We start from the raw sequence: 23,703 nt of genomic DNA, 5'->3' as shown, positions 1-23,703 counted from the left end.
GGGTTGAAGCTTCTACCTCATCTAATGCCAAGAACCTTGCCCTCACAAACAAGCAAGTACTATGCTCACACATGAAGACAAATATGAGACAAGAGCAAGAGTCAAGCTCAAACAAAGATGGTGGTGATCAAGATGAAGAGAACGATGAAGAAGATAAGCAAAATACCTCAAGTGATGAGGAAATGGGTCCCAAGGTCGGTAAGCTCATCTCACAATTGGAGAAGAACATAAAGAGAATCAATGCTAAGATTGATCATCCAATCTCTATGAAAGACTTGGTTAAATAATTGATCATATCAAGAAGTAAATAAGACTAAGAATAAGAGAGAGACAAGGGGAAAAGCCAAAGCATTCACAATCATAGGAAGATGGGTGAGCGAAGATGAAGAGTCAAGCTCAAGTGATGAAAGTCTCACCATTCACTCCTCCAAGAGAAGCTCTTCCTCAAGGTCATCATCACGTAAGTCATCATCACGCAAGCCCTCATCTTTCAAGTATCTTATGACCAAATGTATAAAAAGCAATATAAGTGATGATGAATCTGATTAGGACTCTTACTCCCATAAGTAACTTTTTGATTTGATAAATGAGCAACAAAGAGCCTTAACAAAATAATATAAAAAACTTAAGAAATTTAATGCTCTCAGTGACATTCATGCTAGCTTCCTTTCCAATTATAAACAGTTGTTAAGCAAATTTGAATTGCTAAACAAAGAGCATGAAGACTTAAGGATAAATTTGAGTGCATTGAATATCAATCTATGGTCCTTTTGAAGCAATCTACCTCTCTCTTTAAATTCAATTCTAAGGTAGATGCTTTCACTTCTTATGATCATTTTATTGTTACATCTAGCTTACCCCTTTGCAATGAGATACATGTTGAGAATACTTTTGTAGAACCATCTAATGAACTTATTGCACAAGAGAATGATGAGCTCAAGTAAGAACTGAAGAAGCTCAAGGAAGACTTATTAAGATTAAAGGGCAAATGACATATCCAACATCCTTAAGATAACCGTGATAGTATGGTTAATAAGCTTGTAGAAGGGTTCACCCTGAGTCCACAAGTTCACAAGTTCTTCCAATGCAAGCAAGGTAAGGAGACCAAGCAGAAGAAGAAGATGTTGAATCTCTCCAACAAAACCTCCAACATCTACACCAAGCCTAACTATAAGAATAAGACCAAGAGCAACTACTACAAGCTTAAGGAGAAGGATAATGGTAAAACGGTTGCACACATGGTTGAGAGAAAGGACCGAGGGTGGAACAAACCCATTTGTGTATCTAACGAAGTCATCACCAACACGAAGGGGGCCCAATTGGTTTGGGTTTCAAAGAAGGCTTGATAGTCCACATGTCTCAGGGATTTGAAGACTTGGTTCACAAGATGAAGTGAAGATTCAAGCAAATAAGACAAGTATACAAGATTGAGCGCATTGATGAATATCATGATCATCATATACCCAAATCTCCTTCCAAAGGTGAAAGGTACTATCAAATATTGAGTAAGGGGATGTCTTGGCTAACAGGTCCCATAAGGAATATGGCGATCGACGGAAGCTATTTTCTAAACCCTATCCTATCGCGTGACCAGGTCAAGGATTGCTCGACCAGCATGAGGAATGCACGATTAGCCTCTTTGCGATATATTATGATCCCGAGACCAGCCCTAGCTAGTCGCGAGACGTCCATACCTATCATGTCTAATCATATTTATTTATTTCTACTCAAGTATTTTTCTTCTCGAGACACCTCCTTCAACGAACAAAGTTGTGGTCGGTGCAGATAGTCAGTACTCCATCTTGTAGCATTAAATGCTATGGAGTGGGGTTTTATAGACTGACTTGGCGCCATGCGAGAGATGAGACAGGGTCTACAGAATGATCAGGCAAGTGGATGAGCTCGCAGGTGGACTCATCGAAAGGCTAGGACGGAACGGCTTGACAGATAAGCTTGCGGCTCACAACAAGGGGACAGAAAGGGCTACCGAGGTAAAGTAAAAGTGGAGGCGTCCAAGAGGATGGGATGGGCCCCGCTGTACCACTAGTGCAAGGTGCAGCGCGCATGCTCCACGTGGTGATGGCCTGAGAAAAGAATATCTAGCTAGATATGAGTCTACTGAAATAGGCCCACTTGTAAGTTCTCTTTCTCTTGTATATAAAAGGGAGGACATCTCTATATTGGGAGGAGGAACTCATATGTAACCAGTTCATAAACATTCATAACAAAATACATAGGACGTAAGGCTGTTATCATTCAGGAGGCCAAAATCTGGATAACCCCTGGTGTTCTTGAGTTCATCACACCATAAGCGTCGTTCACGCGTCTATCCACCGGTATACCCCAGAATCATTGTTTGGGATTACCCACGATAGGTACTAAATGCAAAACCCTTTAAATTTGTACCTTTGCCTTGTCTAGGATTGTATGCTCTCAATTCAATTTATTGCAATGCCCAGTGTAGGTTTTTCATATGGTAGGTTACTTATGTTTCTCTCTTTCTTATGAGCAACCTACACAGTTTATTAGTTATAGGTTTCTTATATGACACTAGTTCTTTAATTGGTATTCTTTATGTGTCTTAAACCAATCTATAAGGTATCATCCCTATTGTTATCAATAACTAGTGCATATCTCTCACAAGTATTCAATACTTGTATGCACACATTTAGGGAAGTATATTCATTGGGTTGTGATTTGTAGACTAACATATATTTCAAGTAATATGTTTTGTAGTCTCATGGAGTGATCAACAAGTCCACAGAGATATGCAATGCTTAAAGCCTTTATTTGATATCATTTTCAATTCATTTGTTCATTTAAGCTACCTTAATGCATGATATGGATTAAATTTTCTACTTCTACTTATTGTCTAGTTATGCATATTTTGCTAGATTCCTACAAGAGGTATTCACAAATGAGTCTCATTATATGCATACACATATATAGGGGAAGTTTAGATTATATCATGTAAGTTTCATGAATTATGATTCTTGTTTGTCTTTTTTAATTGATATCAATGTCTCATATCCTTACAATTGGTATATCTTCTCAATTGGTATCAATACCTCATAATTCTTCATAAGTGGTATCATTCATATGGATCATATTTTATTAAGCTCTTTTCCAAATGCTCTAATCTTTTTCCTTGAGTTTAACATGTGTTTTAGCCTTTTTGAGATTGTTAACAGAGGGGGAGAATTTTGAGACCAAAGCAAGATGCAAGAGAGAAGCAAGATACGAGAACTATCTTGGGTAGATTGTTGACAAAGAGGGATGCATCTAGGGTTGACAAAGATGAATAAACTGTTGTGTGGGTCGATCAAGAGAGATAGTGGCAATACAGAAAAAGGAAGAACTATCTAGATGACAACCACAACTAAAATGGGACATAATATCGAGGGAAATTGTAGCAAAAATGAAGATATAATGTTGGTAAGAATATGTTCATCCTTACAATTGGTATCATCATTTGTTCCTACCATGCATCCAAGCAAAGAGGTATGGTCTTGTGAACTTTTGATATCATGCATTTTCTTAATTGGTATCATTTGCCTCTTGCTTCTGTTGTGTTGTCATCAATTACCGAAAAGGAAGATATTGTGGCAAAAATGACCCCATTAGAAAATGATTGTGATTTTAGTAATTAATGATAACATAGTCATTAGGACTATGTTTTTAAAGAATATATGTTAGTAGGTCTCATAAATGCAATAAATGAAGAAGTCACTGCAGTCGGGATAAAGTTCGATTGAATTGGAAAAGTTTGAGAAAAATTGATTATACCAGATAGTCCGGTGCTTAGAGGGCTATACAAACTGGAGCATTCTTGTCAGAAGAAGCCAGAGAAGTTTCCATACACCAGAAGGTCCGGGGCTTGGAGTTGAAGACACCAGATACTTACATCGAAGCATTTGTTGTAGAGATGGTGCAACAGTGAAAGACCGGAGAATAACATGTGGGAAGGTCCGATGATGAAAATATGCACACGGAGGCTTCACTGTAGCATTTCACTGAGTGTGTGAAAAATCCTAAAAAGATGGTGTTGTATACATTGGAAGGTCCGATGATGAAGATCGTAAATGTCGGAGCTTTTTGCACAGAAAAGTAGTGGTGCGGTCAGGCTCAGGTCAACACAACGGATAGTCCGATGATGAGTGAAGGTTACACCAGAATATCCGGTGTTCAGAAGAGTTGCTGAGTGTGATGGTATACACACCGGATGGTCTGGTGAGTATAAATTGTTTGCACTAGATCATCCGGTATTCACAATAAAGTTGAACCATTGGAGTAACAGCTAGTTGGCAGGTTTGAGGCTATAAATATCCACTCACTCGGTCAATTGAAGGTTCTGGAGTCCAGAGAACCTCATACACACCTGAGAAGACATCCAAGCGTTATTCAAGGGTTTAAAGTGTTCATCCAAGGCGATTAAGCACACCATTAGAGAGTGATTAGTTCTTATAGGTCTAGAGAGAAGTGTTGCTAGGTGTTGCAACCTAGAGAGTGGATCGAGGAGTGATCCAACCATCTACCAAGACGTACGTTGGTGCCTTGGAGTCTTAGTGACTCGCCGATAACTTGTTGACCCTCTGACTTGGTGTGAAGCGGCGATAAGAAGATTATGCGGGGGACGCGGATGCCCTTATCTTTGTGACTAAAGCTCCAAAGTGAAGATAACAGGCAAGTGACCGTAAGAGCAGTTAGTGGTGAGACATCGTATTGGTGGCTTATTGTGCTTGAGGTCTTGTCTTGATGATTTGGTAGCTCAAGAGCCATGACCGGAAAAGACTTGACGACCGGGAGCATATCTTTTGTGGAGCTTCAACGTAGACTAGGGGTGACTTGTGTGCCACTGATACCACGAGATAAAAATCTCTTGTGCCCAGTTTGTCTTTCTACCTTATTAATATTTTTGCATTTACATATTTACAATTTACCTTTCTAGAATATGTTGCAATCCTCTTAAGCGATAGAGTAGACATACTAGATAAACATAAATCACATTTAAATAAAAATTAAGATAGATTTATCTTATAAAGTTTTTAAAAACATTAATTTTTAAATATCTTAATTCACTCTTCTCTTAGAACAACACCGTCTTTCACAATCGTTAGCTGGCTAAGTGATCCCTGCCCCAAATGGCACCACACGCTGCAAGTAGCAACGAAAACATCTCACCTGTGTATGCATGAAGGAGAACTAAAAAAGCCCGGCATATCATGTTTGGCGCTGAAGGATGATGGCCCCCGCTCTCAATCACTATCGTCCTTGGAGCTTCAATTAATCATGCTAAAAGAATCTGGATTGGACGATCTATCGATTTGGTGGTGTGCCAAATTCATCTAATCATGTGCAATCATGTTGGATACGTAAGTTAGATGTATGGCTATATGCCATCATACTAAAATGGTTGTGCTGCTATGTTTAGAATTGTGGTTGAGAACTAAGTAAGACTACCGGTGTACACTACATAAGAAACCACCATTAATGATACCGTTTTAATGATGGTCAAACAGAACACGTTGAAGGTGATATACCCTAGAGGCAATCATAGAGATGATTGTATTACACGTCTATATTCATGTACTACCGAATAATGTGTTATTCCAAGAATGATTATCATTTGCATTGATTGGCAAGTATGTGACTTGTTCATGAAATTTTTTGTTTATATCATGATGGTATTGTTAGTCAATCTCTATTCGTATATCATTGTAATGATACATAAGACTAGCACATGTATTGATTGATGACCATATTTTATGGATCATACGTATAGAGATACCAGGTTAATAATGTGGACATTTATGTTAGAGAACATGATGTTGGATAGACCCACCTTGAGGTATTGATGGGATTATTATTTACGATGTGCCATCAATTGTTATTTCAAATGGTGTACCTGCATGATCCTTAAACCTGAGATCTTTATTGATTCTCAGAATGTGTAGTGGTATAATTTGTGACTATCAAACGCTATTCCGTAACTAGGTAGCCATAAAGGTAGTTTTCGGGTTTGTCATGAAACATGTCGTGTGGTATGAGCGATCAAGAAGGAATTTTCCCCTCCTTAATAACGGGAGAGATATCTCTGGGCCTCTCGAGGTAGTTGGATTGAGAAAGTGCATGGCTATGCTAATATGATTAAAGAGTTAATCATGACGAATCCACTACTTGATCGAGTGAATGGTCGGGCTATCACAAGGGTGGCACGTATCTCGCCTTGAGCTTAACTGGTATCGTGAGGCGAAGGGATCGGTGCATGTGTATATCAAGGTTTAGTCAATATGATCCTTTATGTATACTCAAGAGTCAGCATGTCCTGCTAGGGATCGCTATTGATTTCGGTTTGGAAAGGGTTTCCGAGTCGTAGTCGTTTGTACATGAACCTAACGGTTCACACACTTAATGGATTGGAACAAAACATGTGAATTGGATTCATATATGGGTTTTGATTGGATTGTGATCCATAAGAAGTTCCTAAAGGGCTTCCAACATGGGAGCCCATTGGCCAGCTCTATATAAGAAGAGGCATGGGTAGGGCATGCTGATGTGCTGATCTTCGTAGTCAAGGAGCACGACCACCTGCACGGAGTTAGTCGAGAAGCACGACCACCTACTCGGAGTTGGTCGAGGAGCGTGACCACTTGCGTGGTGCTGGTCGCGAATCTGATCGAGAAGCTGCTCGAGGAGTTTGACGCGCATGATATTGGATCGGTCTACTCCAACTATTCTTCTGCTGCACTACGTGTCGAACGGTAACGATCTATGATCTCCTACTAGCATGATTTCCTGAGTAAATGCGGTAGAAATTTTTTATTTTAGGCTAGCGTAGCCTGCCTGTTCCCCAACACATGTCACTCATATATTATTAGTGAAGGTTTCAGTGACAATGTATCACTAATGTATAGCTTAAGTTGGAATCAGGTCAAGACCCGTCCCTAATGAGGGGTACTCATTAGTGACGGTGTGAGAACGGCTCGTCACTAAAGGTAATAGTGACCGGTCACCTCAAAGCCCATCACTAATGATAGTCATTAGTGACGAGTAGAGAGGGCACGTATTACTAAAATTAGAATCGACTAGACAGTGTCTATCCGCCGGCTGCTCAGAACAGGGGACGATTTTTTGATGATTCTATTGAAGACCAACCAAAATCTTGGTGATTTGAATTTGGGATTATCCCATGGCCTTTGAAGATTCGCCTCCCCTTTCCTCCTCCTCTTACTCATATATGGTGGATTCTAGGGTTTGAATTGGAATCAACGATTTTACTCCTCCTCCTAAATCTTGATACATGTGGATTGTTCCCCTTAGCCTTTGAACGTTTGCATCCCCCTCCTACAACTCTTGCTCATATTTGCTAGATTCTAGGGTTTGAGTTGGAGTCCACAATTTCTCCTTCTTCCAAATCTTGATATGTTTATGGTTCAATTATGTTAATTATATTCCTAAAAGTTAATTTAGTTTGCAAACCTATATCTCCCGTTTAGGAGTGTTTGATTATAAATTTGACTTGGAAACTCGTTATATTTATAAGAAGATACTCTGAAATTATCCACGAACTTTAGACAGTTCGAGGATATGTGACCTGAGTAGTAGGTTTTTGTGCTCTTATACCATCTAGAGAGAATTTTAGTGTCATCTCCGTGTTGTTCTCCAGATACATACCCTCTTAGCTCATTGTCGAGATGTGTATTTAGAGAACAACAGTGAGATGCTGGTGAAATTTTCTCTAGAATCATACAAGAGTATAGAAATCTACTCAAACCACATAGCCTCAAATATGATTAGGACTTATCTTTGCCTATGTAGAAATTAGGATCCTTCACCGTAGATAACATGTATCAAATTTGGATGTTAATTATTGGCTTGAATCTCACTAGAACGCATGCACACTTAATTGTTGGCTTCGTAACTTCTATCTTTCTATGGATTTTCTCTCATTATAAATCAAAAGATCAAGTCAAAGCCCGATTTGAAGCACCCCTTTTCCATTCATAGTTAGAATTTTTATACTTATTCAATTATATCCACTCTATCGTTTCTATTGACAATGAATTTTTTTTTAATTTGTAGATGGCGGATCAAAATTGGATGTACCTTGATTACCCTACTTGTAACGAGTGCATGAGTAGGGTGAAGTCTTTCCTGAGTGTCACGGTGGCGGATATGAAAGATGAGGGTAGAACAACAATATGGTGTTCATGCTATGATTGCAAGAATGAGAAGAAATTTCCAAAATCAGACAATGTGTACGATCACTTGTTAAGGCATGGATTCAAAGAGAGGTATCAGATGTGGAACAAATATGGCGAGAAAGGCCTTAACGAAGGAGAAATGATCGGGTCCTCCTGGACAACAGTATAGATCAAGGACTCTCGCTAATTGGTGATATAGATCATTATCTCAAGGACGTTGACATATTATGATTCAACGATGATTACGTGGATTTACTGGAGAATGTGAACTAAATGGTGCGCAATGCTAAGGGGCACAACGAGTATAGTGATGGTAAGTTTGCTAAATTCCAGAAACTAGTGCGAGACTCAAAGACACCATTTTATCCTAGCTGTATGAAGATATACACTTTGCTGTTTACGATGCTTACGCTTTTACAATTGAAGGCAACCCATCGTTAATTTGATAGGAGTTTTAAAGCATTGTTGCATCTGCTAAGGGACATACTACCAGAAGGGAACAAGGTGCCTAAGACTTTCTACGACCCAAAGAAGATAATTTATCCTTTGGGATTGGAAATATAAAAAATACGTGCATGTAAGGAGAATTGTGTCCTATTTCATGGAGAGTATGCAGACCTAGATTAATATCATGTTTGTGGAACCCATCGATACAAGTGTAGAAATGACGATGGTGACATGGAGGAATGCTTCAAGAGAAAAGGGTCTCCTAGGAAGGTGGTGTGGTATTTTCCTGTAATTCTCCGTTTGAAGCGTTTATTCACGAACGCAGAAGAGTCCCAATTGTTGTTGTGGCACAAGGAGGGTCGTAAGAACAACACAATAATATGACACTCCACAGTCTACTTAGTGGTGAAACATTAATTTCACATTTGGTTGGTTAGCTTAAGAATTAAGAAATATTAGATTTGCTATGAGCACAAATGGCATGAATCCATTTAGTAACATGAGTAGCTCACATAGCACATGACCTATTTTACTGTCTATCTACACCTTCCACCTTGGCTTTGTAAAATTCGAAAATATAGTTTGTGGTTGAACGAGTCAAAGAAAACAGTGTACATGCGGCATCGATGTTTCCTTCCTATGAACCACCTGTACCAGAAAATGAAGTCTAAGTTTGACGACACAAAGGAGAAAGCGTCACCTCCAAACCATTTCAACGGGTAAGATGTCTATAATTAGATTAAAAATATCAATGTTGTCCTTGGCAAGAATAAACAGTCCTTCATGAGTAATGAAAATGAAATGTGGAACAAGAAATCAATCCTCTAGGAGTTTATTATTGGAAATACTTAAAAGCTTGCCACTCTATTTACCTCATGCAAGCAGAGAAGAATATCTGCTCGGTACACTGCTCAACATGAAGGGGGAAAACAAAGGATCATGAAAATGCACGAGATGACCTTGAAGAAATGAGCTTAAGTCCGAAGCTTCATGCCAATGATATGGATAAAGGAAATTTTCTACCCCCATCTTGCATCACCTTATCTAAGAAGGAGAATTTTTTTGCGAGTTCTTGCACGGTGTAAAAGTTCTCTCCAATTACTTGTCCAACATTATAAGACTTGTTTCAGTGAAAGAGTTGAAAATGGTTGGTGACATGAATACTCATGATTCACATATGATGTTACCTCAGATGATTACGGTTGGAATTAGAAACATGTTGCCAATTAGTATTTGAGAGGCTATCATGAGTCTGTGTGTTCTCTTCAATACAATTGGTCAGAAGGTTCTCGATCCAGAAGCGCTAGCCTAGCTAGATAAAGACACTTTGAGACTCTATGTCTTTTTGAGATGTATTTTCTACCATCTTTTTTCGATATCATGGTCCATATCAATGCTCACTTTGAGAAGGAGATTTATTTCCTTGACCCTATGTTCCTGCATCAGATATATCCATATGAGAGATTCATAGGCGTTCTCGAGTCGAACATAAGGAATCGAGCTTTACTTGAGGGTTGCACCACGCAGGGTTACTCTACAGAGGAGGTAGTGGAGTGGTGCATTAATTACACGGACCCAGATAACCCATTGGTGTGCCTCATTCTCACCACGAGGGCAGGTTTGCAGGTCAAGATATTCTGGGGAAACATGCAATTACTCTAGAGCCAAAGGCATATGACCAAGCTCATTTCCTCGTATTACAACAAATGGGTGAAGTGTCCCCATATATCAATGAGCACAAGCAGTTGCTTCTTCAAGAGAATCCAAGGCGGACTGAAGCTTGGCTTATGAAGCAATATATGCAAAGGTTCAACACTTGGTTTCGAGATTGAATCAATCAATCGAATACTCCTAAGTGATTTGATCAGAAAACTAGTAGCAGGTCCTATATACACAGTTACAACATATCAAGGGTACGATATAAACGGTTACACATTTTACACGGTTGCCCAAGATCAGAAATGCACATACTAGAACAACGGTGTTCGTATAGATGCTTATGATAACAACATGCACATGAGCATATACTACGGCCAGATATAGGAGATTTGAGAACTGGATTGCTTGGGATTCAAGGTACCCATGCTTCGGTGCCATTGGGTACACGGGACAAAGGGCGTTATGAAAGACAGGTACAGATTCACTAGCGTTAATCCCAAACATGTCGGATATAAGGACGAACTTTTGTACTCGCTAAATAGGTTGCCTAGGTGTATTATGTGACTGATACGATAAATAAGAAACTCCATGCGGTTCTTGTCGGGAAAAGATGGAGCGTCAGAGTTGAAAATGTGGTTGATGAGGACGAGTACAATCAATTTGATGAAATCCCTCCTTTTGCCATTCCAATCATACCACAGGTTATACAAAACGAGAAGACTTCATACCTGCGATCTGACCATAACGAAGGGATCTATGTCAAAAAAAGCATGAAAACGGCGAGTAAAGGCTAAATGGTGCATGAACCAATGTAACCTCAAATTTGTAAAATTTGTAATATTCAGTTAAGTCTGAATTTCATGTGGATTAAAACCCTAAGTTTGAATCTATGACACACGTCAGATCTTGTTATCATATTGTAATGAATTTAGATTACTTGTGATGATTTTCATGATTTTTTATGAATTTTGATTATTTTTAGAATTTTGATGAATTGAGATGAATTTTCAAGAATTTTGTGGAATTTTAATGAATTTTCTAAATTTTAATAAAATTTTTGAAATTTTATTTTCATGAATTTCGATGAATTTTCATGAATTTTGCTGAATTTAGATGAATTTTCATGAATATTGCAATTAAATAGTGCATAATCATAATTTTGCAATTGTAAATAAATTCATAAAAGAAATAATTAAATTAGAAAGAAAAAATTCTATTCTTAAAAGATAATATCCCAATATCCGTCTAAAAGTCATTAGTGACGGGTGACAACTATAACTCATCACTAATGTGGAAGTCATTAGTGATGGGTCATAGCTATAACCTATCACTAATGATTTGTGTATATAAAATAGGTCCGGAAACCCTAGCCTCCAATTTTTCCTAAGTCCCGAGACGCCCGCGGCCCCCTCCTTGCCAACCCCCGCTGCCCCCTCCACACCAATGCCCGACGCCTCCTCCTAGACAACACCTGATGCCTCCACATTGATGCCCGTTGTCCCCTCGTTGCCCACCTACCGTTCATCCTAGCATCCGCCCATATCTCTATCAAGCTCAGCCTGCCTCCATCTCTATCGAGATACGCCATCGGCTCCTCCCCTTCCATCTCCTCCCCCTCCGGTTGGTTAAATCAACAAAAGTTAGTTAAATCATAGCTCCGTGTGAGATGGATTCAACATTTTGAGGGTTGAATATGTGAATTTGAATGCACCTATTTGTCAAATATTGGATATCTGCAAATAGTCTTCAATTTAGTCTGTGATTGATGCGCTTGTTCCACTGCAGTTGGTTCACTACCATTGTGGTATTTTATTCCTCTACTTGTGTTCATATCCATGTCTCTGCTATGGCCCAAAATATGTTTAATTGTCATGTTAGTAGCTCGATGATGATCTGGTGAACTAAAATTGGGCATATCCTGAGTACAATAGTTGTGAAACCTGTGGTGGCATATTAAGATGATGATCTAGTGAACTAAAATTGGGCATATCTCATAATTGTGGTGGCATTAGCTCTCGGGCTGCATGTGTAGACCGAGAAACTCTCAGTTGTAGTAGCTCGATGATGATCTCAACAAGCTATTGTTGTACAATTTGTTGGCTTGTGGTTGTATCGTATGCAGTTCATATTTGTTTCTAGGTCGTCGATGTACAATTTGGATGACTGCTGCTTTGTTGGCATTTTGTTTATTCAATAGTCTTCTATATAGCAGCAACTTTGTTCTGAAATTGAATTAAACTAGAGAACATGTTCATGTTTTAAGCTAGTTGAGAACTTGGGATTTACCCAGTTGCATCATAATGTGCAGCTAAGGGTCATGATGATTTTCATCCAAGGGCCAATGCAAATAGGGTTGTCAAAAAAGCTTGAGGCTCGCGAGCTATTCAAATTCGACTCGCTATAGGCTCGATCCGAGGTCATCCCGAGACCTTAACAAGTCAAGCTCAAGCCTAGCCATAAGCTCGAGCTCGAATAGCTCATCAAAATCTTGGCTAACTCCAACCTCGGTCCATCGAGGCAAAGCATGTATCCATTCACTTTAGCTAAGTTCATTTTTTTAACCTCACCATCCAACTTGAAGCCCAATCACCAAACCTCAAGGCCACGTGACTATATACACATGTGGCTCGTAGATAGGGCTATCAAAAAAGCTCAAGACTCACGAGCTACTCGAACTCAACTCACTCTAGGCTCGATTCGAGCTCAGCTCGAGACCCTAACAAGCCAAGCTCATGTCTGGTTGTAGGCTCGGCCCTATCTTTGGCTCGGCTCGAGTTTCTATCAAACTCAAGCTTAAGGCGACGGGCTCGCTTGAGCTCGACTTGTTGATAGCCCTAATTGCAAACTACATTCTGAGAGCAATTGCATTTATATTTCATATCTGTTGTTTAGTGCGTCGTGTTGTAAGGTTATCTGGGTAAACTGTTATTAAATCTTTGTAATGTTCTACTTATCTGTTGTGTTATCCATTTTGTTTTGATTATCATATTTAGGAAATTAAAACTAAATTTGTAAGAAAATCCTAAAAGTGAATTTAGTTTGTGTCACCTATGTCTCCCGTTCAGGAGTGTTTGATTATAAATATGACTTGGCAAATCGTCGTATTTATAAAAAGATGCTCCCGAATTGTCCTTGAACTTTGGACAGTTCAGGGATATGTGGCTTGAGTATGAGGTTTTTGTGCTCTTGTACGGTTCTAGAGAGAATTTCAGTGGCATCTTCTCGTTGTTCTCTGGATACACATCCTCCTGGCTTGTTGTCGAGACATGTATTTGAAGAACAGCGGGGAGATACTGCCAAATTTTTCTATAGAACCGTACAAGAGCATAGAAACCTATTCGGGCCATATATCTACGAATGAGATCAAGACCTATCTTTGCCTATTTAGGATCTTTCGCCATAGATAACATGTATCATTGGTAACCTCTATCGTTTCTATTAGAGGTCTACCAAAGAGTCTTCATCGGGATCCTCTGATGAAGGACAAGCTCCTAGTCAGACGTCTGCGTAACCAGGTCCTATTGGAGCAACAGTACGAAGGCCAAGGGCACAAGCAAAATGGACGACAGACAAGATTACCATCATGGAAATCGATGATGATGGCATGCCTACGGAGAAAAAGGCCCTGCATAGGTTACAGAAGCTCGCATGCCTTAATGCTCAGGAGAGGGTGCCATTGATCCTTCCAAAGTTTGATGATCTCACTATAGCTCAAAAGAATGTTTTGTTCAATGATGACATCGATGCATTTATGGGGTTCTCTTCCAAGAGAACATGAGGGCGAAGGGTTTCAGGGCTGCTATGAAAATGATCGCCAAACTTTGAAGAAGCCACAAGAGCAAGCTTGTGAATGAGTACATGGAAAAAGGGCTAGAGCCCTTTAGCAAGTACTCATATATGAAAAGGGAGGATTGGGAAGCTATTGTTGCGTTGAAGAACTTAGAGGCATTCTAAAAGGAGAGTTTAGCAAAGAAGCATCTTCGGGTAAAGAACAAATAGAACCACAACCTAGGCACAACCAGGTACGTGGGGAAAATGGAGAAATGGCAGGCGAAGGATGAAAAGTTAGCCAACAAAGGCTGCAAGAATTCTTGGTTGCAATTCCTAGGATGATCACAATCGATTTGCGATAGAGGGGTAAGCTGCCAGATAGTGGAGAAATCACCTTCAAATTCAGTGAAACCTAGATAGTCATTGAAAAGGTGAAAGAAATAGTAGCCTGAAGGTTCATGCACTAAGGTCAGAGAACATGACAAGCTCTCCACTGCACTGAGAAACCCTGAGGACCTAGGTCACATGTGAGGCGTGTCCAGTTCCCAGACCTAGAAGTTAGGCTTCTCCGAACACATCGGAATATATAAGAAGAGGAAGAGGTCGGGTGCAATCGATGTGCAAGCATTGATCCATTCAATCATGGAGAGCTTTTATCAAGACATCCTGCAAAGGATTGCAACACAAGAGTCATAATTCCTAGTGCACCAATAGGTGATAGCCACATTACTTGACTCAAGAGTAGTCAAACCTCTAGGAATGTCAAACAACCTATCCGTTCTCCATCCATGGAGCTGGATACTATAAACCTTCGCAATGGGCCCATGACATGCTCGCTGTTCATAAGACCCGATGGGTAAAAAATTAAAGTTGCAAAGGGCCAGGTGCATCCAGAGGTACATGTGTTATATACGGTCCCGATACGTCCTGGCTATGTTGTGGTCTTTATGGATTTTGTACATGCCAATGCCATGAACATAAATTTGCTTGTCCCCTCCTAATGATGAGATTCAAAAATTGTGTCAAGCTTGTCTTCAAAGGAACCAATGGAAGAATGGAACCATATTGATGCACCCGGAACCATCTAGGATAGATTAGTCTGGATGTTTAATTGCACCGACTTTCCTACCCTAACCTCAACCTCAAGATGAGCTAGCTATGTCACCATTTCTCACTCCACCATCTCTAGCTAGACAACCTGAGGACATCCCAAAGAAGAAGAAGAAGTCCAAATCAGGGTCCAAGAAGCAGCTGCTGAAGAAGTCCACGCCGGCTTAGGGGCAGCTTGGACTAAGGCTAACACGAAATTCTAGCATGGGAAGCCCTTGCTGACGGTAAATCCACTTCGGAGGGCAGGACTACCTTATGTCGAGTTACATAATTACTACCTGCAAGTTTATAGAGTGAAGAAGAGTTTCATTGTCGTCCAGTACCAAAATGGTCACTTCTTAAATGGGGACGACTACTTTCTCATAGGCTTCAATGACTTATATGACCTCTTCAACCTCGATGGTATTACGATGTTGGACATTTTAAGTCCTTTAAACTAGATGTTCATTAATTATTACCACTAATTTTCTAATCTAACTAACTTCTTATCTATAGACATATGGTGCAAGAATCGAGGAAGAAGGAACCCTTCGGATTCCTTGACTCTCAAACGATGATGGTCCCGGTGATGCAACAAGATAGTGAATCCATTGTGGGGTATGTGGCTAGGGCAATGGGCCACTTTTCGAGGAAGGACTACTTGATGCCTCTCACAATATGGGTGGCCATTGGATCTTACTGGTCATTGCTTGTAAGTGGAACTTGGCATGGTACCTTGATTCAGCAAGACCAGTAGTAGGACCTGATGGCGAACGGGGAGAACATGACTATACTTCGGTCAAAGAAATCATCGATAAGTAAGTTCTTCATGACTTATGTTATATATCAAATTTTTCAAACTTTTTTCAAATATTGACTAATTGATCCCTCTTTGCATGTAGAGATTTTAACATGTGTAATCGCTCTGATCCAAAGTATGATCCGAAGGTGCCCCGCATACTAACACATAAGACCGTCTTCATGGTAAATGCTGGCAGAGACATTTGCAAATACTCTACTACTACACGTTTTTTTCTTTTGAACTAGCATTTTTTTTCTCTCCAGTACCATCAACAATCACCGGGCAACGTCTGCGACTTCTATGTTGCGCACCACATGCTGCTAACCATGGCAGCAAAGGATATGAAATCCCTAGATGTAAGATAATTGCATATTTTTTCATAACTTTTTTCATCCATTACTAATATCCGATGATAAAATGATTTTGCTCACGCTAATTGCATACTTTTTATATTATAGTTTTTATTCATGAGGAATTCAGCTTACCGGATAACAACATCGAGGAGTCTACACTTTTCGACATTTGAGAACGGGTCTCCTCGTTCTTAATGACTGAAGTCACCTCTTCGAAAGGTGAGTTCCATTGTAGGGAGACGCATACTGACTTATGTATTTTATGGCTGCACTTTGGACTTATGTAATTTCTAGTTATCTTAATGTACACTTTTGACTTATGTACGTTATTATTTAAACTTGAGTGATATGGTAGATATTTACTTGTGGATATGGTGGATGTTACCTGATGTCGATGTGTTACTTGATGTCGATACGGTAGATGTTTGTTGGTGGATAGATGTTTACTGCTATGATATGTTTACGGGAGAAGATGCCTGCTAAATCCTAACTTTATTTTAGGATGCAGTTAGGAAACAGAGAAAACTAGGGATGGGGTTAGCACATAAGTGACGACGGGTGAATTGTCACACGTCACTTATGTTAGTCATTAGTGACGGATGTCCTTCAGAACCCACCACTGGTTTTCATTAGAAAACCATCACTAATGATGATCTTAGTGACATGTGTTGTAGCTACCCGTCACTAAAGACCATTATTAGTGACGGGTAATAGACCCCATATGTAATAGGAGACGTACGTTAGTGATAGGTGTAAACTGTGATATATCACTAATAACTGTTATTAGTGATGGGTTGGCCACCCATCATGGTGACATATTCGAAATGACGGATATATGATCTATCACTAATGATGGCTATCACTCATTATTAATATACTATTTTGATATATTGTTGTTAGTGCTAGAATGTGGAGGGAACAATATAAAAGCCATGTATGGAATAATGGCAGGGCTTCGACTCGATCCTTTTGGATTGGCAGGAAAAATAGTTCATTTTTCCTCTCGATCCCAGTGGATCAAATCTAATAGCTTGCAGTCCAATACGGGCCTGTATCCAACAGTTCAAGAAATCAACTCCAATCAAGCAATTCACTTTTAGTAATATATAGGCAATTAATCACCATCTTTTTGGATCACAAGTTGAATTAAACATTACACATCTACAAGTTTGTGCACTAGATGTACAAATTATATAAAATCGTAAATGACGTAGCCCCCTTGTTAAACATTCTAAGAGCCGTGTTTAACCGGCATGAGCATATGGTAGCTGCTCCATCATACATGTTTTTTTTCACAGTGTCCATCGTCATGCACACGCGGTTGGATGACGAACACTGGAGCCGATTGTTCTATTCCCTTCTGTTGCTGTGATGTGCCTCCTCACCCTGTTCGCTCCACGGCAGGGCACGTGGTGAACCGATGATGCGCAGCGCAGAATTGGAAGGGCCCCTGCAGACCAACCAAACAAGCAACGCGGTCGAGCAACAAGTCACCCCCCGTAATCAATTCACCCTTACACGCCCTAATCAGCAAGAAAGCGAGATTAATCATTGGAAAGGTGCCACAAGATGAGGCAACACCAATGCCCCACAGGACTGAATTAGAAAGGGAAAATTTTCCTAGTTCTTGTATACTTGTGCGCTATTTAAAACTATGGAAAAAATCTACTTTACTTTTTCGAACTATGCTAATGGTTCAGATAACCTCCTAAATTTTTAAACCGTTCAATTTACTCTTCCGAAATTTTAATATCAGATCACTAATCCTCTAGAGTGGTTTTACTAAGCAGTTTTAATGACGTAGACGCCATGTCATCAGGTTCTTTGCCATGTCAACCCCCTTTTCTTTTCTTTTTCTCTTTTCTCTTCTATTCTTTCCTTCTCTTTCTTTTTTCCTTTCTCCACCGAAGCAGAGAGGGGGAGATGGCGGCTCGACCGGGCAGCAGCCGGAGGTGCGCGGAGGGAGGGGATGCCTAGGGTGGGCTCCCCGGAGCTCGGGAAGGGGGATGGCACCCGATGGCGAGGCCGCACCCATGCGCACGTGAGCTCGCGGCTTGCACTGTGGGGCGAAGCCTCGGGCTGTCGGTGGCCACCCCGCTCCGACGCTTCCTCGGCCGAGGCAGCGCGCACACAAGCACCGCCTCAGTGAGGGGAGGCAATGCCCTGACCGAGGGACGCGGAGGGAGCTCGAGGTGGGCTGCCCTTGGCGAAAGGCGGTGCACACGGTGACGGCCCGGGCCGGTGGGGAAGGGGAACGAGAGGAGGGGTGCGGGTGGCGTAGGTGCTCATCGGGGGCCTCGTGGAGAGAGAGGGCGGCATGGTCGGGGGCGCCGTGGAGGTGGTCGGGGCGTGGTCTACAAAGCAGAGGAGGTCGCGGGCGGCGCGGTCGTGGTCGGGGCGCCATGGGGGTGGTCGACACGACGGCTCAAGGTGGGACGGTACGAGCCAGTGGTGGTGTGGCCTTGGGCTGTCAGGACGATGGAAGGGAGAGCAAAAAGGGGAAGTGACGCCACAGAGGAAGGAGGCCAGTCGGGTCGGCTCGGCGATGCGTGGGGCTATGCGTGTCGAGCGGGTCAGCGAGGGACGTCGCATAGGAGGACGCGCCGGTGGCGATGTCAGCAGCACAAGAGCAAAAGAGGGCATGGACAAGGAGTAGAGGAGAGAGAATGAGGAGAAAGATCATGAGGTGGTCGCCATATGGCAAAAAATCAGGCAACATGCTATCCACGTCATCAAAACCGTTTAGGAAAACCACTCCAAGGTTAGTGATTTAGTATTAAAACTTCGAGGGAGTAAATGAATGGTTTGAAAGTTCTGGGGGTTATTCGGATCACTTGTATAGTTCGGAGGCATAAAGTGGTTTTTTCCTAAAACTATTTATTTGTTTTGAAATTCGTGTTGAAGAGATAGTTAAAAAAATATAAATAAGAGAGAATCAATACATAGATATATATTAGATAAAAATGATGGACAAACGAGAATAATCATGCATACGATAAGAGCATACGAGATTACATTTCCCCCGCTGAATCCTTTCGATATCCAGGGGCGTATAGTGTGTTGTGGCCGATGTGGAAAAGCAACGAGGTGGTGTGGAAAGAGGGCAAGAGGCCAAGACCTACTTGGAAGTTGGAACCTGGGAGAAGAAGGGGTGGTAGCTGCCAAGCTTGGGCTTGGAAAAAGGAAAAGCTCTGCCGGTGCGGGATGCACAAGGAAAGCAACCAGAGATCGGGAAGAAGCCACCGGCTAGGCCAACAGCAGGCATAGAAAACGAGCAGCACTTACATTCAGAGGTGGTTGGGTGGGTGATGAGTAATGCTGCCACAATCTCACAGACAAGCACTTGTTGCGGTGCTTCTGCTCCTTTTCCCTGATAGGTGTAGAAGCAGAGCAGCGTGGCGAGAACAACAATTATCTGTGCTGGTGCAAACACCTAACTTTTGAACAATAATCATCACATATAATTCAACCAGCACTTGAGCATATGTGTATATAAACTCCTACACACGTACATACCTAACTGCTCTACGACGTGTCCCGTTAAAAATTAGTACTAGAAAGTAATGACGCAGTATATGTGCTTGCCTCACCTTTTGCACCACGCAACATGCATATGGGGAAGAATGGCGCGGCGTATAATACTACTGTACAAGCACAGGAGGTAGCAGTGAGAGATTGAGAATGATGTGTGCGCTTCTAAATAGTACTCCTGTGCTTTGTACAGTAGTATTATACCCTAAGTGAGTAAGTGGTACTAGTATTTGCCTGCCCCTTTACAGATACACGTCCACGTGGTCAGCGAGCACCTCATCCTAATCATCTGCAATAGAAACCCCAGCCTTTAGGCGGCAGTGATGTGCTACCCCACAGCACAGCAGAGGCGCTGCCGCACGGCACAGCGCTCTGGGCTCTTTGGAGTTGGACCCCCAGCTGAGCTGAGACGAGCTGAGCCAAACCCCCTGCCCTGGCCTTGTCAAACGTTTGCAAGTGTCAAAGTGCGTGCGCGTGATGTCAAGCGTCTGTCCCCGCTCGGCTCGGCTCGGCTCCCCACCTCCTCCTCCTCAAATATTCTCGCCTGCCTCCTCAACCATCTCATTCCTTCCTTCCGCGACCTTCCTCCCCACCCCCTCTCCTCGCCTCCCCCGCACGCACGCACAAACGCACACTTGCACCTTGCAAGAAACAGCTAGCTCTGGCACGAGAAAAAACTGAAGTGGCGGCTGCATAGTACGTAGTCGATCTTCTAGCCCGCGTGTATGATGGCCAAGGAGTACGTCCACCTGGATGACGCCGGCCTGGCGCTGGGCCTGTCCCTCGGCCGCGGCGGCGGCGGCGGCGCGTCTGAGGCGGCGCACCACAGTACTAGAGGTCAGCTGTCATCGCCGCGCCCGCTGGAGCCGTCGCTGACGCTGAGCATGCCGGACGAGGCGACCGGGACCGGGACCGGGACCGCGTCCGGCGGCGGCGGCGGGGGCGGCGCGCACAGCGTGTCCTCGCTGTCGGTGGCGGGCGTGAAGAGGGAGCGCGTGGAGGACGCGGAGGCCGAGCGGGCGTCGTCGACGGCCGCGGCGCGGGCCGGCGCCGGCGCCGACGACGACGACGACGGGAGCACACGGAAGAAGCTGAGGCTGACCAAGGAGCAATCCGCCCTCCTCGAGGACCGCTTCAAGGAGCACAGCACCCTCAACCCGGTACGTACGTGCGTGCTACTTTCGTTCCGATGATGGATTGACTTGTCGCTGCTGCACTTACCTACCTAGATTACACACATGCATGGCTACACCCACATATGTTTGCACATATATGTATGTGATTAAACTAGTATCAGATATTCTTCATTTGTTGATCAAGATGAGTTACTGAACATCCTCTTTTTCCTTTCTGTTTGTTTGTCCACTTTGGCCTTGCGCAGAAGCAGAAAGTCGCTTTGGCCAAGCAACTGAACCTCAGGCCACGGCAGGTCGAGGTGTGGTTCCAAAACAGACGAGCAAGGTTAGTATTCCGCAACATGCACGCACAAGTGTGCGCATGCTTTCACAGAAGCAAGTATTCCATCTCAAGACGGTTTCTCTTGCGACCATGCAAGCATGGAACCTAGCGCGAAGCCGGCAAAATTACCTGCGAAATTCTGATGGCGATTAACGTTTTAGCCGCGCGCGCAGGACGAAGCTGAAGCAGACGGAGGTGGACTGCGAGTTCCTGAAGCGCTGCTGCGAGACGCTGACCGAGGAGAACCGCCGCCTGCAGCGCGAGCTGCAGGAGCTTCGCGCCCTCAAGTTCGCCCCGCCGCCGTCCACGACGGCCCCCGCCGCGGCCGTGACGGCGGCGCCGTTTTACATGCAGCTGCCGGCCGCCACGCTCACCCTCTGCCCGTCCTGCGAGCGCCTGGGCGGCCCCGCCACCGCCGCCGCCAAGGCCGACCCCGACAGGCCCAAGGCCGGCCCTGGCCCCGGCCGGACCACCCACCACTTCTTCAACCCCTTCACCCACTCCGCCGCCTGCTGATCATCATCAGCAGCAAGCAGAGCAACACCATAGCTAAAATACCACTCCACCTCACGTACGTCGCAAGTAACACATGATCCTCTTCTAGCTATTTCTTGATCTGGGGGGTTGGTTATTTCCATCAGCTAATCGATCAATCATAGGCTCGATAGGGTAGTCAAATAGCCGTAGCTAGCACTCCTACTCAACCCATCCATCCATGTATATTTTTGCGCATGCATTTAGATGTAACCGTGTCCCTCCCTGCTCTCCTCTCAGTGGACTAGTTCTTTCATTTTATCTGTGTCCACAGGCTAATTATCAGATGGGAAGTAAGTAGTACTCATTAGTACATATCATTAGAACTGGCTGCTTCTAGTCTGCTACTGATGAATACTTAGCGTCAGACACAGTGTTGGGTGATGGATGACATGACATGAGAGAGCTAGAGGAGCCTCTGCCGGCCTGCTGTTGGCTTGGCCCTGCTTCCAGGTGTACATGTGTATACTTTTTTATATGCATATGCGTTTCAATGATTGTGCGTGTCGGGCTCAAGTCCGAATCTAATTTTCACACGACCAACTGGGTTTGCCAGTAGCCTAATGCTCTGGAAGATGATAATACTGCTGGATAATGACGCGCGGTTTGATTTCACCATAGTCGACGTCACACCTGTACTCATCAGCTGTCGTTTTGAACCGCTGAGTCGGAGTAATTATTAGGCCGGAATTGGAGTCGCTCTCGGTGGAAGCATGTGCACACTGATCGTGTGAGCGAGCTAGGCAACGAGGGCGCACGCGCGCATGAGCAAGCCACGCGTGACACGTAAATGGAGGTGGTGCAGGGGGTGTGCTGGTTTCGGCAGCATGCATGCCAAGTATGAGCCGGCCGGGGCGAGGCAACGGAAAGGAAACGATGATCCTTCCGATTGGTGGGTCGATCGGGGCCGTGCGCGTGCATGGTAGAGACGGACTCGGACGGGCATGTCGATGATCGTCTCCTTGCGGGCGAATCGGCGAGGTATCGGGTGGTGTCGCCGTGGCTGGTGGTTGTGTTGATTGTCGGCTGTCCGGTATCAGGCTACAGCAACCGCCGGGGGTCGTCGTGTCCGCGTACACGTAGCTCAATGATGCCAGGGAAGAATCGGGAATCGCTACCTGGCCGGTAGAGAATCTGAAGCCAATTGGGAGAAACGGCACGTGTCATCGTACGTATTCGTTTCAGCTTAGCCGCACCGGTCTGGGGTTTTCAGGTTACTCGACGCTTCCAGTACTAAATACAGTTAGTTGGAGTACTAGTACGAAGTACTGGCTAGAAGATACTATATAGTTTGGCAGAATCAGTTAGGCAGCATATCTGGGTAGAGGATAGCTTGGAAGTTCATCCGTTCCATCATAGGATCCTAGCTTTAATCACACACACGGGACTTACCGGATCACCTACCTTGGACTAGACCAGAGACCGACGGGAAGCAACGAAGAGCCGGTTTCCCGTGAGCGCGATGAAACTGCCGGATGGAAGCAGTCCAACGACTTAACACCGGTCACACCGCGCGCAAGCACGCCGCGTCCTCCCACTCCTCCCTGCTTGCTCCCTGTCCCCCCCGGGTTCGAGGGTTAAATGTGGCGCCCCCGACGCGTCGCGTACTCGCGTGCCTCCCTCCCCGCACGGCATACGCCATATGTGGCGTCCCCGGCCCTCGCCGTGCGCGTCAACCGCCAGCCGCCACGTACGTCACAACGGTGGTGCTCCTCCGATCCGTTTCCCAACTTTGAACTTCCAAACCGTTTGGTCCGGTCGAACGTGTGCCGCGCATGCCGGGCCTGGTGGCAAGGCGTGGCCCAGGCATGTACTAGTAGTGCTCATCATTTGTTTTTTGCCGGAAAAGCAGCAG

General features: G+C 43.6%; 1 protein-coding gene across 2 annotated transcripts; it reads left to right on the top strand.

The window, feature by feature from the left end:
• Positions 1-20,326: 20,326 nt before the first annotated feature.
• LOC133911961 (homeobox-leucine zipper protein HOX19-like) lies at positions 20,327-22,345 on the top strand. Of its 2 annotated transcripts, none has more exons than XM_062354475.1 (3): positions 20,327-21,016; positions 21,238-21,317; positions 21,476-22,345. In XM_062354475.1, exons 1-3 carry the CDS (start codon positions 20,582-20,584, stop codon positions 21,828-21,830), a joined length of 870 nt encoding a protein of 289 aa, XP_062210459.1. In that variant the 5' UTR covers positions 20,327-20,581; the 3' UTR covers positions 21,831-22,345. The 2 variants fall into 2 exon arrangements, with proteins under 2 accessions (XP_062210459.1, XP_062210460.1); XM_062354476.1 differs by having other exon boundaries at positions 20,332-21,016; positions 21,488-22,345.
• Positions 22,346-23,703: the final 1,358 nt, after the last annotated feature.

The sequence above is a fragment of the Phragmites australis genome, chromosome 3 (genome assembly GCF_958298935.1).
Source record: "Phragmites australis chromosome 3, lpPhrAust1.1, whole genome shotgun sequence".
Classification (NCBI taxonomy): domain Eukaryota; kingdom Viridiplantae; phylum Streptophyta; class Magnoliopsida; order Poales; family Poaceae; genus Phragmites; species Phragmites australis.
The sequence above is the reverse complement of the archived record's forward strand: the minus strand, read 5'-3'. Positions and strand labels throughout refer to the sequence as shown.